This window comes from Podarcis pityusensis (assembly GCF_964106645.2).
Source record: "Podarcis pityusensis genome assembly, chromosome: 2".
Taxonomy (NCBI): Eukaryota; Metazoa; Chordata; class Lepidosauria; order Squamata; family Lacertidae; genus Podarcis; species Podarcis pityusensis.
This window is the reverse complement of record NC_138029.1, coordinates 33,685,358-33,703,673: the sequence shown is the minus strand read 5'-3', so window position 1 is coordinate 33,703,673 and position 18,316 is coordinate 33,685,358. Positions and strand designations below refer to the sequence as shown.

General features: G+C 44.3%; 1 protein-coding gene across 4 annotated transcripts in view; it reads left to right on the top strand.

The window, feature by feature from the left end:
* Positions 1-18,316, top strand: part of ACSF2 (acyl-CoA synthetase family member 2) — a gene marked incomplete at its 5' end in the record, with an annotated part of 64,382 nt that overhangs the window by 1,932 nt on the left and 44,134 nt on the right. The window contains 3 exons of one of the 4 annotated variants that reach the window (XM_080993738.1): positions 5,479-5,990; positions 14,492-14,691; positions 17,736-17,860. In XM_080993738.1, coding sequence (XP_080849864.1) covers positions 5,479-5,990; positions 14,492-14,691; positions 17,736-17,860 — 837 coding nt within the window. Of the gene's footprint in view, positions 1-5,478; positions 5,991-14,491; positions 14,692-16,236; positions 16,307-17,731; positions 17,861-18,316 lie in introns of those variants that run through there. The other 3 variants (XM_080993739.1, XM_080993741.1, XM_080993740.1) reach the window with 3 other exon arrangements.

Here is an 18,316-nt window from a genome sequence, read left to right as displayed (position 1 = left end):
AGGCTAGAGATGACCTAATTTGTCCTCTTTCACCGAAGGGCTTTCACTATCCAAACTTGACATATCCTCTGAATTAGCGTACCAACCAGAAGAATGCAGGAGGAGATACAAGTAGTAGAAAAATGATAACACAATTGATTCAGAAGCCAGTCATGGACAGCCATACCAATCTGCTCTGGGGCCCAGTACAGTGGTACCTCAGGTTGCAGACGCTTCAGGTTACAGACGCTTCAGGTTACAGACGCTTCAGGTTACAGACTCCGTTAACCCTCGGGTTAAGAACTTTGCTTCAGGATGAGAACAGAAATCACACGGCAGTGGGGCGGCGGCAGCGGGAGGCCCCTTTTTTTTTTTAATTTTTTTTTATTGATTTTACAGAAAAGTTTTAAACAATACAAACAAATAAAAAGACATACAAACATGTATAATTTCATAACCTTTTTTTCATATCCCTCTCTTCTCGGACTCCCCCAAACCTCCCCTTCCTACATCCCAATTTCCAAAATTATTTCAGCAAATTCTAAATAATTTTATCAAATATATTTTTTCTTATTCTTTTCTTCAACTTAATCTTATGTCGCTGTAATCTCCTTTTCTTTCTCCAAACCTCGACATTTTAACATTCCTCAATTTTATAATAGTTCTTAAGATAAATTTTAAATTTCTTCCAATCTTCTTCCGCCGTCTCTTTCCCCTGCTCACGGATTCTGCCAGTCATCTCAGCCAATGTCATATAGTCTATCACCTTCATCTGCCACTCTTCCAAGGTGGGTAGTTCTTCTGTCTTCCAATACTTTGCGATGAGTATTCTTGCTGCTGTCGTAGCATACATAAAAAAGGTTCTATCTTTCTTTAACACCAATTGGCCGGCAATGCCCAAGAGAAAGGCTTCTGGTTTCTTCGGGAAAGTACATTTAAGTACCTTTTTCATTTCATTATATATCATTTCCCAGAAAGCCTTAATCTTCGGGCACGTCCACCAAAGGTGATAGAAAGTACCTTCAGTTTCTTTACACTTCCAACACTTATTATCGCGGGAGGCCCCATTAGCTAAAGTGGTACCTCGGGTTGAGAACAGTTTCAGGTTAAGAACGGACCTCCAGAACAAATTAAGTTCTTAACCCGAGGTATCACTGTACTTTCACAGACAGCTTGTAATTTGCCAGACCCTGAGCATGGCAGCATCCCCAAGCCCTTTAATATGTCCACTGTTTTTCACAGTTCATTAGAAGTTTCACTGATCAGCCAGATTCTTTCTGCAGGAATGGCTAATAGAGGACACAAGATTCTTCATGCACTAAGTCATAGATGTTCAGAATAACTGGCATTTTAAAAAATCAAGGGCTTTAGAGATGCAGAACACACATGCTGTTATTTTATAAGGATGTGGATTAGGAAGGCAGCGCAAGAGCAGAGGAACAAATATGTTTCCTGAAAGATTAATTCAAGAGGCAGATCTGTTGTTAGCATTTGTCTGTCTTGGGAGACAATGGAGTGCGCCTTTGGGGTGAAGTCAAACCACTGGAGAATCACAGCGCCTGCTGAGGCTGTGGAAAACCCAGTAACTCGCAACTGCTGCCTCCTGTGTTGTTTTTGCTGCATTAGCAGCGTCAAAGTGACCTCTCTGGTGTGCAAACCTGGGTAGTGTGTATGGCAGAGGTCCTAGGCTAGAGGCATGATCACATGCCACACAACCCTAGTCACCTCTTGGCCTCATCCAGCATGGCCCTTATGTTTTATGAATCCATGGAAACATTTAAAATGCTGCTCTGTCAATTCTACTGGTGCTCCTTTGACACACTTGGCTGCCCATCATTCAGTTTGTGAGAGTCACTCAGGAAATTCCCCTACTTTGAATGGCTGTTAATGTGTAACTCATAGAATGCTTTCTGAGTGTGAATGGGCCATTTGATCCTTGATCTGTGTTGCCATAATTACTAATTATTATTTTATTATTACACAGCACAGTCCTGTGCTCATGCAGAAGTAAATCCCATTGTGTGCATTGGTGGTTACAATCTAGTTAGTTTGTATTTATTATTTCCGCCTTCACTGCCTGAGACAGCTTAAGTCACAACTAGCCAAGGACGTGCCCTTCAGATAGTTTTGACTACAACTCCATGCCTGTTGGCTATGTTGGCTGGGGCTTGATGGAAGTTGAATTCCCACAACACCTGGAACACATTGCATTATCCACCCTGGGCTTAAGCTGTTGGAGCATTGAAAGTTGTAAAATATACCAACAGGTTTGGCTCCAGTCTAGGCTATTTGTGGATGGAACTCTAACCACAAGGTCCTCTGCTGGAGGAAAAAGTGGGAAGTGATTTCCCCCACTTCCCCACCTGCCCATGTTCTCTGAATAGCTGGTTCAGAGGTTTGATCCCTCTTTAACAGCATGGGATGTGATGCTGGGGACTCCAGGGAAGATTGGCAAGGATCACCTTCCCACCTTCATCTAACAGTGCTTTTGCACTGGTACATGTGCCAATTGAACAGGTATTGAAAGGTTCATCTGCTGAGAGGTTCATTCATGCTGGTAACCAGTGCTTTTTTTCTGGGGGTACTCAAGGGTACACAGTATCAGCACTTTTTAAAAGAAGAAGAAGAAGAAGAAGAAGAAGAAGAAGAAGAAGAAGAAGAGCAGCACTGGTTAAAAGTGTGGCACTTACTGTAACACCTTGATGGTGGATGCCAGCACCCTTTTTCTAGAAGAAAAGCACTGCTGGTGACCATTCAATAAAACAGGGGTAGGGACCATTAAATAAAACAGGTTGTAGTCCAGCAACCAGTGTTTGAAACTCTCGTTGTTCTAGGCATATTTTGCAACAGGGAATTTCATTAGAGTGAGCAGTTTCTGAGCTCTGGGCACAGTACTGCACCTAAGATTTCAGAATAAAACTGCAGAGTGTAAGGAAAGGAGGACCTTTTTCTGCCTCCCCACTTCCAGCTTCTCTCTGGAGACTGGAGAAGATGCTCTCTTAAGAATATTAGGGGGGTAGGCAGGAGAAGGACTAGACCGTGTGAAAAATGAACATATAACATTTTAGCTGCAGTTCATTCATTTTCAGCTTTGTATTCTTGTTATAAAAGAGCACCCTAGACATTCCGTTGTTGCACCCATAAGCTAGGTTTACGGTGCCATTTGGCTCCTAGCTTTCATATCTCAGTTTCTAACACTGCCAGCAACATATGAAGGGCCACAATTCCCATCACCCTTGACTATTGGCTAGGCTGGCTGGGGCTGATGGGATTTGGAGTCTAGAAACATCTGAAGGGCCATTGGAGGGTAAGGATCAAATGAACTGCACATCCACACATCTAGCAAGACAGTTCATGTGCTACTCATGAAAACACCATGTTCCTAAAGTTTACTTCCCACCCACCGTTTAATGCGTTCTGTACTTTGGTCTGTATTGTTGTGACAATATACTGAGGCAATTATCACTTTTATAATTTGGACATATATCTACACACCCTTTGTCCCATAAGGCTTGATGCTTTCTATGTCTCTTTAGGTTAGAGCACTAAGCATTAACTGTCAGCCGTCTTGATTCTTTTTTTTTTAGTATGCAGGTAGTGGGGTACTTTTAGGAACAGAAAGCAAAGGTGGCAGACTTGGTCCATCTGAGAGACGGGGGGGAAACACAGTTGGTCTATTATCTTTATTAGGACCAACCAAAATGTCACAAAACTGTGGCAAACTTTTAGGTTCTCCAGAATTCTTCATGTAAGATATTATTACATGCCACCCGAATCTCTGAGCTATGAGAGATTCCAGGCACTTACCCAAGGTCTGGTTTCCTTGGTATGAGGGACAGCAGAGACTGTGGTGTTTTTAGGATATATGGTTTATTTACACATATATACAACCTGAGCTTAAGGTGGAAGGACTCACAGCATTAACACTCCAAAAGATCTTGCTTATCCCATAGTCACAGCTTTGGATTCCAGCATAAATCAATCATGCCTCCTGTCTCTCCAGCTTCTGCCTGCTTCTAGCTGAACTCTCTCACACTGTTGGCTATTGTCCTTCCAGCTCCCTGACAAGAGCTGGGCTCCTCCTTGCGGCCCAGCTCATTCGTTTTTTCCTTTTCTTTTTTTTGGGGATGCTGATCATGGTGCTTAACTAAAGTAGATTTAACCCTTGCTGGATTCAGGACTCCAAGAAGTAGAAGGGTCTCAAAGCCTTATGCAGACTACCTCCCCCCAAAAACAACAACACAACAACTTTACACAAAGCAAGAGGGAGGGGAAATTAAGAAAACAAAAATAAATAAGTACAAAAATTTGGCTAGAAGTTGTAGCCTTGAGGTCAGCTTGTAGACTGTGTCCTAAAATGGAGATTGCAGGCTGAATGTGTCCCAGGAGATACAGCTATTAGGTTGTGTGTCTCTTCTGCTTTGTTATTTTGAACTTCTCTTTTCATGTGTGCCTCATGATATAATGAGCTTTCCAATATGTTAATAAAGACTTCCACCTTTATGCAGAGACACAATCTGCGTAAACAAACACGTTTTATCTTAAGCAGACCAGAGCTGGGAGGGCCAATCCTGCTCAACATGCAACCCTGGAAAAGCTGCTTGGCTTCAGTTTGTGCAGGGTGCTTTTGCTGAACGTGGAATACTGAACACTCTTCTGAGAGCTCTTAAGCTGAAAAAAGGATAGGCACTTTAATTATTTAGCTATTAATTCATGGGTGTATTTGTATAACACCCTCCCATGAAATACCAGGTTGGTGCACTTTAGGTTTAGTGTGTTTCATTTTCTAATACTTCACTATGGAAACTATATAGGACTGTTCTTCATATCTATGAAATCAAACAGTGGAATTGCTGATTCAAATTAAAAACAAACAGATCGTGGTTGTTGTAACAGTCCGTGGACCCTGCTTCAGGCAGCTTGAGTGCTGTCAGAGGGGAAAGAATGTGCTTTACAGGCAGGAGGGGGGCATGCAGCCCTATAGGGTGTTCTGGGATATAGTACAGTGGTACCTCAGGTTATGTACTTAATTCGTTCTGGAGGTCCATTCTTAACCTGAAACTGTTCTTAACCTGAAGCACCACTTTAGCTAATGGGGCTTCCTGCTGCCACCGCACCACCGGAGCACGATTTCTGTTCTCATCCTGAAGCAAAGTTCTTAACCTGAGGTACTATTTATGGGTTAGCGGAGTGTGTAACCTGAAGTGTCTGTAACCTGAAGCATCTGTAACCTGAGGTACCACTGTATATGGTTGCTAGAGCCCTGAGCCCCACATCTTGTTGAGGTAACTATCTCAAAACTTCTCAAAACTTCATAGAAATTACAGCACAGTGCATGCCCTGCCAAACTAGTAGGTACTTTCACACCCTTATGGTGGGCCTGTCGAAAACACCACCCCACAAACAAAGCGGAACCTAGGCAGAAGTGCCAACTTGAACAATATATGGGGGGCGGAGGAGTGCAGAGTCAGTCAGATTGTAGCTTTCTCCTCTCCCGAAATGCAAGAGGCTCCTTCTGCTTTCAAGCGATGCCTTATTAGACCGAAGGCTGCGCTGAGAGAGCGAGCTGCGGGCGAAAGAACCGCTCGCTCGCCTTCCCAGCCTCGCCTCGCCGTCCTCCGCGCTGGGCGACGGAGTTCTTCAGCGGCACCTAAGGGGCTTCTTCCAGCCGCCTCCTTCTTCCCCGCCCGCCTCCACTTCCTTCTCCCTAACGAGGCTACAGGAGGTGCTGCAGCCGGGCGGGCTGAGCGCCGGCAGCGCCGCCCCGTTTGCCTCTCATTCCCTCCCACCCCCCAGCTCCCACCCTCCTCCTCGCTGCTCCCGGCCGGCCGGCGGCTCTTCCCCTGCCCGAGGGAGAGGCAACTGCAAGCAGCGGGGCTGTGGCGAGGGCTACGCCTCTGCTGGGAGAGGGGGCCCATGGCTTCTACCACCGGCCTGCTGAAGAGAGTCGCCCGGGAGGGTTGGGCAGTGCTGGTGGCTCGAACTGGCCTCCGGGGCATTCATCGGGTCAGGTACAGGTGCTCTGGGGTGAACGGGGCACCCCAAGAAATGGGGGTGGGGGGCTGGAGGCCGGCGCGGGGTGGGGAGCCCATAGGGTTTCACTTTCTTTTTAAGGGTCAAATAACTTGGGGTGCTATATTTGGAGCTGTTGCGCTCTCCCTCCTCGGGGCTGGAGAGAAGAGGGTGATAGGAATGCACAGGGGCTGCCAGGATCGATTTGCGCTTGCCAGAGAAAAGTTGGGATGAAGGTATTTTGAGGACACGGGGTGGGCGGGAGTGGTGCGCTGCGGGGAAGGGAGGAAGTGGCAATATATACGGTATATATATATATATCCGGACATAAATTTGGGGGTGTTATGCCAAGAGGCCATTGATTCAGGCGTAGGTTAGTGCAGCGGAGGCTTGAACGGAAGCAAAGCAAGTGAAGAGAAGTGAAAAGAGTTCAGCGGAATCCCCATTATCAAAAAGATACTTTGGGCAGATCCAAACTTTTGGGGATTTTTTTTGGTGTGGGTTGTTTTGTGTAGTTGTGTGTGTGTGTGTTTGCAAGTGTCTTCTGCAACAAGTCCCTGATGCAATAGTAGTGGATTTATATACCACATCGACACATGCATCATTTTAAAAAAGTTGTTCTGGGATGCTTCCCCATGTTACTGCATTATTGCTGTCCAGATGGGCACTTCTGCATGACAGCACAACAAAAGGGGAACTAAACAAACAAACCAGAACATTTGTGGTTTCAAAAGTTACAGGATTTCAGAGGAGGGTGACCAAGATAATGAAGGGTCTGGAAATCAAGCCTTGTGAGGAACAGTTGAGGGAGTTGGGTACGTTTTGTCTAGTAAAGAGGAGTCTTGAGAGATGATAGCCATCTTCAAATATCTCAAGGGCTGTCATATGGAAGATGGAGTAAGCTTGATTTCTCCTGCTTTGGAGGCCAGTGGCCTCAAGTGACAAGGAAGGAGATTCTGACTAGACATCAGGAAGACCTTTTTGACAGTAAGAGATGTTCAACAGTGAAACAGACTCCCAACGGGAGGTGGTGGACTCTCCTTCCTTGGTTGGATGGCCATCTGTCATGCATGATTTAGCTGAAATTCCTGCATTGCAGGGGGTTGGACTAGATGACCCTCAGGGTCCCTTCCAACTCCACAATTCTATGATTCTATGATGTAAGGTAACCTGTTTAGGCACCATTCTCTCTCTTGTGTGTGTGTGTTGGGGGGGGGAATATCCTGCTCCCCCTCTTTCAGTGTTTTACTCTCCCCACCCTCTAAAAAAATCCCTGTGGACACCCATGCTCCCTTTTTGCCTTGTGATTCAAACTGCCATAGACTTGGTGGGAAAGGGGCAGTCAAAGCACAAAAGGGCAGCATGATTTCAACTGGTGCACAAAAGAGAACACAAGTTGGGTGAATTTGAGTAATGTGACCCTTGCGTAATACATCTCCGTTCCCAGAGGGCCATCTGCATAACTGTGGATTTTCTTCCTTCCCCTCTGATTTCCATGGGGATGGTGTTGGAATATAGAGCAGAAACACTCACCTTGGGTCAACTGGTATAAAGGATGGTTAGAACACTCAGGCTATGTTTGTGATGCCCCTGGGTTATATTTCAACGCCATGATTACATCTGGATTTAATTACTTTTTAAAAATGATGCCTCGAGTCAGTGGGCCAGTGTGGTGTAGTGGTTAAGAGCGGTAGACTCATAATTTGGTGAACCGGGTTCGCTTCCCCGCTCCTCCACATGCAGCTGCTGGATGACCTTGGGCTAGTCACACTTCTCTGAAGTCTCTCAGCCTGTTTGTTGGGGGGGGGGGAGATTGTTAGCCACTTTGAGACTGATAAAGCGGGATATCAAATCCAAACTCCTCCTCCTCCTCTTCTTCTTTGAGTCCTGAACTACTTTTCTTGCAATCATCAAGCCTAGTTTTCATGGGAGACCTTCGTATTTCTGGGCTCAGCTGCCATCTTCATATTGTACCGAGGTCTGCATTTCTCATCACATCCTGCTTTTGCAGCCAGAGTTCCCATGCTGTTCTTGGCTCATTTGCTGATATCAGAGGTAATTTTGGCAAATATTGCCTAAGGGAATGCATGTGCTTTGGGGTCAGCAGTTTCACTAGAAAGTGAACTCTGCTTTCTTTACTAGTAAGTTTATCTGCTCAGTGGGTATCTCTGACTGTCAACGTACAAAGTAACTGATTCAACACACCTTTTAAAGACATTTACTTTGTTGTCCTTCCAAGTTTTTGAGCTGAAATTATAATGCAAATTAGAAGTACAGGGTCTAAACTAGTAAACTCTGCAGCCCAGCATTATGCTTCCAAGGGCTCTTTTGGGCTGATTTTCTCCCCACAGAATAAACTGGATTGCTAATAAAATGTCATACTTGCGTTATAGAATCATAGAATCATAGCATTGGAAGGGATCCAAGCATCATCTAGTCCAACCCCCTGCAATGCAGGAATCTCAGCTAAAGCATCCATGACAGATGACCATCCAACCTTTGCTTAAAAACCTCTAAGGAAGGAGAGTCCACCACCTCTTGTAGGAGTCTGTTCCACTGTCAAACAGCTCTTACTGTCAAAAAGTTTTTCTGAATGTTTAGTCAGAATCTCCTTTTTGGAACTTGAAGCCACTGGTTCGAGTCCTACCCCCCAGAGCAGGAGAAAACAAGCATGTTCCTTCTTTCATGTGACAGCCCTTAAGATATTTGAAGAGGGCAAACATATCTCCTCTCAGTCTCCTCTTTTCCAGCTAAACAAACCCAACTCCTTCAAGCACTCCTTGTAAGGCTTAGTTTCCAGACCCTTGATCACCTTGGTTTCCCTCCTCTGCACACGTTCCAGCTTGTCAACATCCTTCTTAAATTGTGGAGCCCAGAATTGGACACAGTATTCCAGATGTGGTCTAACCAAGGCAGAATAGAATGGTACTATTACTTCCCTTGATCTGGACACTATACTTCTGTTGATGCAGCCTAGAATAGCATTAGCTTTTTTTCTATGATCATCATGCTTTTTGTCCCTTTCCTCCATTGAAACAATTTCCTCCACTGAAACAATTTCCTCCACTGAAACAATCACTCACCTTATTTTCCAACCTGAGGATGAGGAATCCAGTGGCCCTTTCCAATATTGCTGTCTTCCGACTCCCATCTAGACAGGCCAGTGCTGGCTGGGGATGATGGGAGTTGTAGTCCAACACCTCTTCCACTCCAGCAAAGTTTGACACATATTTTATAACTCTGCTGTAAATGATGCTGCTGGAGAAGCAAAAATCTGAGTATATCATTACCCACAAATCTTGAGCACCCCACCTCCCATGTTGCAAACTGAGATGTATGCATATTAGACACCAGTTCTTGCTTGGTTGTGTTGGATCTAGGTGGCTTTTGGTATCAGACTCACATCCTTGGGGTTAGTAACCCCTGAAATAAAACTTTTTTCACCTATTAAAATTTCCTTGTTATTCCTACTGCTAAATTGACAGGAACCCTGCTCTGTTTCACATTGTCTTGTCCTATAGGCCAGGGGAACCAATGTAATGCTCTCTAGATGTTGAAGGACTCCAGGTTCCCAGAAAGGATGGCTGATGACGGGAGTTGTAATTCAGAATAACAGGATGTAAAATACACAGATAATCAGGAAGAACAACTTTCTTCGTCTGTTTTCACCAGCTCCTTCTAAATCCTGCTTTATTTGCACTTTCCCTACTGTAAGAGTTTTGCCACTGTGCCAGGTCTAAACATTGCCAGTTACTAGCTGTTCCTTTGGATCTAAATCTCCATGGAAACTTCAGAAGAAGGGGAATGTCAGTCTTCTCATATTTGCTTAGTGCCCAGCCTTCAGAAGATGTTGCACCTCTTGCACAAAGAATCAGCAAACCTTTAGAGTTTTGCAGAGCCTCTGAAAGCCTCTCTTCCTTATTTGATAGAAGTAGTTCACTGCTTTGGGTGTTCCATATTGGGGTGCAAAGCAGCTTACATTTTTTCTAGCAACAGTTGCATTATTCCCCCATTATCCCCTTTTCATCTGCATCTCTGACAGCTAATTTCATGCTTTAAAAAGAACCTGGGAGTCTTGGAAGTTCCTGGTCCTACAGTTGCCAAGAACAGGATTTTGGGCATGGAAGAATTGAAGCTACCAAGGCAATTGTGTCAAAACACACATTCATCTTATAGCAGAAGTGGAAGTTTTGTTTCCACAGAAGAGCCTGATCAGATTCATAGGCTGTATTCGCATGCAGTGTTGCACTAGGCCAGTGCTATGTGGAGGGCCTCTGGGAGTGAAAGTGTTGGGCTTGCAGGCTCCTCCTACTTCCCTCACTTTCTCCCTTGAAGGCGGGAGGAGGATTTCTGCAGAGCTGAGTTTCACTTTCAAAGAATCTAATCTTGATGTTACATATACCGTATTTTTCGCACCATAGGACACACTTTTTCCCTCCTAAAAAGCAAGGGAAAATGTGTGTGCGTCCTATGGAGCGAATGCAGGGGGGAGGCAGGCGGGAAAAGCCCCCAGAGCCGCACACAAGCTCTGTGCGCTCTTGCGGGCTTTTCCACAGGAGGGAGAAGGGACTGACTGGCCGCATCAGTCCCTTCTCCCACCTCCCAGAAAAGCCAGGAGAAGCCGCGATCTCTTTAAAGGGGTTGCGCGGCTTCTGCGGGCTTTTGCGAGTGGTGAGGGAATTCCCCCACCTCCCAGGAAAGCCAGGAGAAGCCGTGCAGCCCTTTTAAAGTGCGCGCGGCTTCTGCCGGTTTTGTGGGAGGTGGGGGAATTCCCCCACTTCCCAGGAAAGCCAGGAGAAGCCGTGATCTCTTTAAAGGGATTGCGCGGCTTCTGCGGGCTTTTGGGAGAGGTGAGGGAATCCCCCCACCTCCCAGTAAAGCCAGGAAAGCCCTGTGCAGCGTCTCCCGGTAAGGAGAGGCTGCACGTGGCTAAAGGGGAAGCCAAAACAGCGAGCGGGATCCATCCCGCTCGCTGCCTTGGCTTCCTCCGTAGCTGCGCACAACCCCTCCGGCAAGGAGAGGCTGCACGGGGCTATGGATTCTTTAGCCCTGGGCAGCGTCTCCTGGGAAAGAGAGGCTGCACGGGGCTAAAGGGGAAGCCAAAACAGCAAGCGGGATCCATCCCGCTCACTCCCTTGGCTTCCTCCATAGCTGCGTGCAACCCCTCCGGCAAGGAGAGGCTGCACGGGGCTATGGATTCTTTAGCCCTGCGCAGCGTCTCCTGGCAAGGAGAGGTTGCGCGGGGCTAAAGAGGAAGCCAAAACAGCGAGCGGGATCCATCCTGCTTGCTGCCTTGGCTTGTGCCATAGCCCTGCTCAACCCCTCCGGCAGGGAGAGGTTGTGCGCAGCCTGTATGCTGCTCTTTGGGGCTGGGGGGGATATTTTTTTTCTTGATTTCCCCCCCTAAAAACTGGGTGCGCCCTATGGTCCGGTGCTCCCTATGGTGCTAAAAATACGGTATGTGCTGACGGTCGGCTCGTTCCTAAAGGCAGCCATGTGACATTGAACTGGCCTGCTGTCATTAAAGTTGTCAGTTCCTCTGCCAGCTTCCAGATTGGTGCAGCAAACACCCATGAAACATACAAAGTAAAAACTATGCTGTAATTTTTAAAGAAATATTTATTTGGGGAGTGGGTTGCATTGCTGGAGGAGGTATTTGTAGCCTGGGAATGTTCCTGGATGTGACATTTTATCTGTTGGGCAAATGGCAACATATCAGTTCCTTTAAGTGAAGGAGCAATAATTTTGGGTGTGTATGTGTAAAGGTCCTTTCTATTTTTATTTATTTATTTTGTTGATTTTACATCCTGCCTTTCCTCCCCAAGGAGTTTGAGGAGTTGATCTGCCAATTTTAGAGTGTTGCATTTCTAGGCAGCTTCTGGTCCTCCAGATGTCATTAGACTACAACAGGAAGGCCATAGCTCATCTGTTTTGCATGCAGAAGGTCTCAGGTTCAATCCGCGGCATCTCTAGGTGGAGCTGGGAGAGACACCCTGCCTGAAACCCTGGAGAGCTACTATCATCATTGAGCTGGGTGGACCCAATTGTCTGTCTCAGTAGAAAGCAGCTTCTTCTTCTGCTAACTCCATCATTCTTGACCATTGGTCATGATGGTTGGGGCAAAGTGAGAACGTGCCACCCCACTGCCAATACTTCCTTTACCTGGGTTGTGCAGCAGTGCTGAAGAGTGGCACCCACTGCCGGTGGTGGGTTCCAGCAACATTTGTGAAATTTCATGATATTTTGCCGCAAGCTAAGGGGTAGCAGTGTGCCCTTGAGGGCACCACCTCTCAGATTTCTGCCACCTGAGGTGGCTGCCTCACTCTGCCTCATGGGCAGGCTGGCACTTTCAACAGCATTTGGAAGGCCACAGGCTAGCTACCCCCTCTTCTAGGGCATGTGTAGTGACTGGTGAGATATTAGGTTGGTAGCTTCGAAATTTGGTGGTTTTGTTTGTGCGGACAGGTGTGCTATTGTACTAGCAAGAAACAGCTTCTTACCTTCTCTCAGCTTCTCCCAGTGTGTTTCCTGCAAACTGAAAACTCCTAAATTATAGGTCTGTTTTCCTGCAAAATCTTACCAGCTCTATTTACATAACCTGCTCAGCAATTTCCCAATAAAAAAAAAAGGATAATCCTATTGAACATTTGCCTGCTGGTTTATACCTTTCTCTGTTTGTTCTCTTTTTTCTTGATCACCTCCATTCTGCCATAGCAGCAATATTATGGCCTTGGCTTGAAATGTAATAAAAGTGGGTAACCTGTGCAACTGCACGAAATGGAAGATTAGGAATACGAGGTTTTGCCCTTCTTTACTGCCCTAACCTTTCCCCACAATGAGTTCCATTGTAACAGGAATGATTCCCCTCTGTTCTGCATTTAAGACAGACATAACCTTTTTTAGAGTAGTGGGACTGATTTTGGACGTGCATTCTGCTCTTGCAAAACGAACACACCTTTTCCTGTCCAGGTTTTCAGTTACAGTTCTTCAGGTTTTCAGAAAAAAGCCTATGGTTGGATGTGCCAATTGGTGAATGTCTATGATGTCATTAAGACACTTCCTTCATTGGCCAGAATTGTTTCATAACTCTTTTAACACCCACCCACCCACCTATATCTATTGTTAAATAAGGACAAACATAGAAATGAAGAAATGCACATCTATTACTTGCATTTATTTATTTTGTTCAAAATTGCACTTCAGTCATATGGAGAAGGGAAGGATTGATGGCTGACCCAGCATCTCATGCGGTGAAATGTGGTTTGTCACACAAATTATAATGCTAGAAAGAAACTGAACTCACATTGGAGGCAGGTAGACTTAAACCAACAAGGGGAAGAGTTGCCATTTATTTATTCAGACATTCATTCATCTTAAACATTTATTTACCATCTCTCCTGAGTTTCTGAGATGATCTATGTGGCTAATAACCACCAAAATTTAGAAGTATATGCATATAGTATAAAAATAAACAGAGCAGCAGAGAAAAGCACAGTTTGGCAGAGAAAAGGAGCAGCAGTTAAAAACCATAGTTTTGTAGAAGAAATCCCCAATAAACCCCAAGGCCTAAAGACAGAATCCTATACTGAAGATCTACCACAAATGGGGGCTGTAGGGGCACTCTTACATTGTGATGCAAAGCTATAGGATAGGAGCACATGCTTTTGAGTTCTGTGGGCCCCCTCTGTGTGTTGGTAGCATGTGGGTGTTGTTACAAGCACAGTCCCTGAGGAAATGGCTAGTGTTTTCCTTACGCTTTTCAATGTTCTGTGTTGTGATTTCCCCCCCTCTCCTAAGCTGAGCTTGCATGAGATACTTTCAGCTGTTATCCTGGTACTATTCTGGTAGATCTCCTCCCTGAGCATAAAACTAGGTAAATAAATAGTCTCCACTGTTTACAGACCTGGTATCTACCTTTAACTTAAACATGCATGTGGGGCCCATTTCTTTCTTTCTTTCTTTCTTTCTTTCTTTCTTTCTTTCTTTCTTTCTTTCTTTCTTTTTTACCTAGGTGGCAGTGCTACAGCTGCGCCCCATCTTAGATCAGGCTGAGACCTAGTAGGGGGTCCTGCCTGACCCACCAGCTGAAGGCCAGTAGGATTCTCTGTTGAACTAGGAGTCAAATTATTCCATCCCTGGTTACGCCTGGTTATATTTAAGGAACAGGGAAGTAGTTCTGAGGAACACCAAGCAGAGAATAGAAACCTAGAACATCTACGATTTTAGATTATTTTTAGTTCCACATTCAAATAACATTTTTCTCCCCTGACTTTTCGTTGTGAAACAGTGATAAAGTTTGCAGCAGCAAATATTTCTGTGCACCACTGAAAGTTCTCCATATGCTGTGACTAGCACACATAGGTTGATGATAATTCTTATGGTTTGTTTTTTCCTCCCTTTGGCTATATCAAAGAGGACCAAGCACCCTAACCCTTTCTTCTTCCGGCTGTGAACGACATTGCCCCTTGCAATTTCTGCATCTCATCTGTTCTCTTGACAGTTCTCTACAAACCGATGCACCCCCTGCCACACCTATAGCAAGCAAAAGCTATCTCCATGGGGTGACAGACATTCCGCTTCTTGGGAAAACTGTGGATCAGTGCCTGGAAGAGACAACCCACCGGTGTCCTGATCGAGAAGCCTTGGTGTTCCCTCTAGAAGGGATTCGGAAGACGTTTGCGCAGTTGAGACAAGATGTAGGTGACTCACGATTCCTTTGTTACTGAATCTAGGGATGTGCACAATGTATTTAAAGCATTTAACCCTGCTCCACAGCTAAAAGCGGTTTCCAGAGTGGCTTACAAAAATCAGCACTAAGACATATTGATAAGATAGCCTATACTTTAAAAGGCATTTGAAGCGGTAGCTTCCAGATGACCCAAAATGGAAAGATTTTTATTTTTTTTGCCAATTAATTTTTATTGCTTTTCGGGTTTTTTAACTAATTGCCATCAAATTAATTCAAGTTTAATACAAATTTAAAAGGCCCCACTGGCTTGATATTTCACTACTCACCCTTATTTACTGCTCAGTGTTGCATACATTTCCAAGTTATATTTCAAAAAATGTAACATATTTTAGCATTTTATCCATATTCCCCCCCCCTTCTTTCAAAAATGCAAAGATTTAACAAAAACCAGGTTATATGACTTTGTGGGCGTAATTCAACATAGTGTAAGGAGATCATTTTGTCAGTGCAAGCATTTCTGTTGGCCCAACTGAACAATCTCCCCTTTCTAGGGGTTTTCCTGACCCTCCTCCCCAAAAAGGAAAAAACCGAATAGCTGTAAATAAAATAAAATTAAAAAAAACCTGTCAGAATAAAAGCTGTCTACAATACCAAACAGCTGCATCTCTAAAGACTCTATCTAGCATGTCTGGAAGCTGCCTCTGCTGTCCAAAAAGACCTTTCCAAAATTCCAGATGTTTTGAGGGTTTGTTGACAGTGGTGAGAAGACCATTCTGCACATGGTCAAAGATGATAACCTTCATTTTTCACGGTTCTTCGAATTGAATTTTAGAACTGAATATGGCTTTTGGGACTAGGCATTGGTAAAGCTTTTTGTTCAAGGAGAGCACAGAAAATCTCAAGTTGGTCCATTTTAACCCTAAGCAATAATTGGAACCCTCATAACCCATATAATTGACAGTTACAATGTCTGGGGCATCTGGGTCTGCCCTTGAGAGCAGTTTGGAATCTTCAGCTGTCCAGAATGTGCTAGCCTGCTTAGGTAGTATTTGCTTTTTATGAGTTCTACTAGTTGCTAGTTTGCTGCAGAGTTAAATTCAAGACCTTGCCGCTCACCTTTAAAGCCCTTCTGGGCCACACTGATCCTTGAGCAAGCAACATTTTGTGTGTGAGTTCCTTTCCATTCTTTGAGTTCTGAGGGTGAAAATCTTATGGTAGTTCCTGCAAACTCTTATTTCTCTGGGATGGCCCCCGAGCACTGGAATCATTTACGAAAGTTGATACAACAAATTCTGGGAAATGGTCCACTGAAACACGCTGTCAATATCTTTTCTCTCCTTTTTTTATGTTGTAATGCCAGGTTTACCTGACCCTGTTTTAATTTCTCCTAACCATTTATTGTTGTCGTGATTTTATGGGTGCTTTATTTTTTCTTAAGCCGTAAGCTGATTTGAGAGCAGTTGCTGAAAAGCAAGTCTCTAAAGCTGCCTGGAAATAAATAAATAACAAGTATCCTAAAAGTAAGATGGACTTAATTGTTCCAGATGATGATGATCAAAGCTTGGATAAGTTTTCCAGAGTGGGACTGAGCAGCTACTGAAAGCATCTGTCTGCAATGCTTTGAAGGTGATCTCATGCATGTTTACTCAGAAATTAGTTCCACTGTACTTTAGTGGGACTTAACTCCCCATTAAATGCATGGGATTTTTGGGTGCAAGGCTCAGACTAGCTAAAGCTTTATAAGCTATTTAGAACTGGGGCTGGGAAGCTGTGGTCCTCCTGATGTCGTGGAACTCCAGTCCCCATCAGGCCCAGCAACTGTGGCCAATTGTTAGAGGAGCTGGGAATTATAGACCAGCAACACCTGAAGTTAGGACATTAATGTTTTAATGCTGCTTGTAGCGCTTTTCATCACACATCAGTTAATCTCAGGTTGTTTTCACTCGTTCTGCTTAGGGCCAATCTAATTGTGATGTAGAAGTGTGTGGGTGCCTTTCTTCCATCTTTCGTTTTCCCCTACAATGGAGCAGAGCAATGATAGTGTCCAGCTAATTTTCACCACTCCACAGCCCTCACCCAAATGCCTCCCCGCTCTCTTACTATTAGGAGGGGGAAACATGCAGGCACAAACCCAGTTACCATATGTTCTGGTCTCTGTGGCTTATGGTAGCTCTGCAGGACCTTTGTATTCTGTATTATCATACATAGTCCTGGTCCGGTACCAACGGGGCTGCTTCTAGCAAACAAAAAAGACATAGAGAGCGGATTATCTACTGCTCTCCTGTCACATTTTACCTTGAACCTCTCTTGGGCACGTCAAAATCAGATATGTAAATTTAAATGTGGCTTGTGTCAGTTTTATTAAACAATTCAAGACTTTATCACGAAGTTAAAATAACAATCCAGTAAGAAATATTAAATAAAATAATAAAAATGAGGTGGAAACTGTTGATTTGATTGACATCCTATGCCCTTTTAAAATGTGGTGGGGGGTTTTTTTGGGTGGGGGGAGGTTATTGGGTTGTTTTTATTTTGATTATGTATTTTGTGGTTTTATATTTTGATTTTATTCTGCGAACCGCCCTGAGACCTCCGGGTATAGGGCGGTATATAAATTCAATAAATAATAACAAAAGGAATACCAAATAAACAAACAAAATAAACAAAATCCAGTACTCATAGCCATTTCCCTTAAAATAAAATACATTCTTAAGAGACTACACAGTGAATTAAATGGTAGAATCCTATGAGCTTTTAAATCAATTGGTGGCCCTCCAGAAAGGTGAATTTCCTTCAGAACATAGGTGTTTGGTCTGAATGCAACCAACACACCATCTTCTGATTAGGAGGAAACTTGTTTGATGTTCTTTAACCATCTTGCCTTGGGAGATGAACATACCGGCTGCCGCCATATTCCTTTCCTTTAGCTTTTTAGATTCTTCTGTGTCGTCAGTGCGCAGAGTGGAACGTTCATCTCACATTCTCCATCGTTTCCTACCTGCCTAGCTCAATCTGCTGAGACGGGTTTTCTCTCTCTCTCCTATTCTCTAGGTAGTACAGGCAGCACAAGGACTTCTGGCCCTTGGTTTGAAAAAGGGTGACCGGCTGGGAATGTGGGGTCCCAACAAGTACGAATGGGTCCTAATGCAATTTGCCACGGCGCAAGCAGGAATTATCCTGGTAAGTTCCTCCTGCTTATGAACAGCTAAGAGGCTTGGTGGCTGGTTAAGGAAAAATCCAAGAACTCCCTAGAAGGATGTCATGCTGGGGAAGAGAGCTCGTATATTTAAAGAACACAAGCTTGTATATTTAAAGAACATTCACAATACCATTCAGTATCGACACAAATGCACACACCTTTAAGGTTAGTGTATAAAAGTGTTTGGATTTGTATTTTGGCAGAAAGTAACTACTCTTACTGTATGACTGGGAATCATCTATCTTGTTTGGCCGAAGAATTTTGTAGAATTCAGAAGCTTTTTTAAAAACAAACAAACAAACAAACAAACAAACAAACAAACAAACAAACAAATATCCTTTGGTTTAATGAAAGTTGTATTTTATCTAAGACCCAATAGACTCATCTTGCAGATATTGGCAGAATGGGGAGTTCTTTCTCCTGCACTAGCTGGAGGG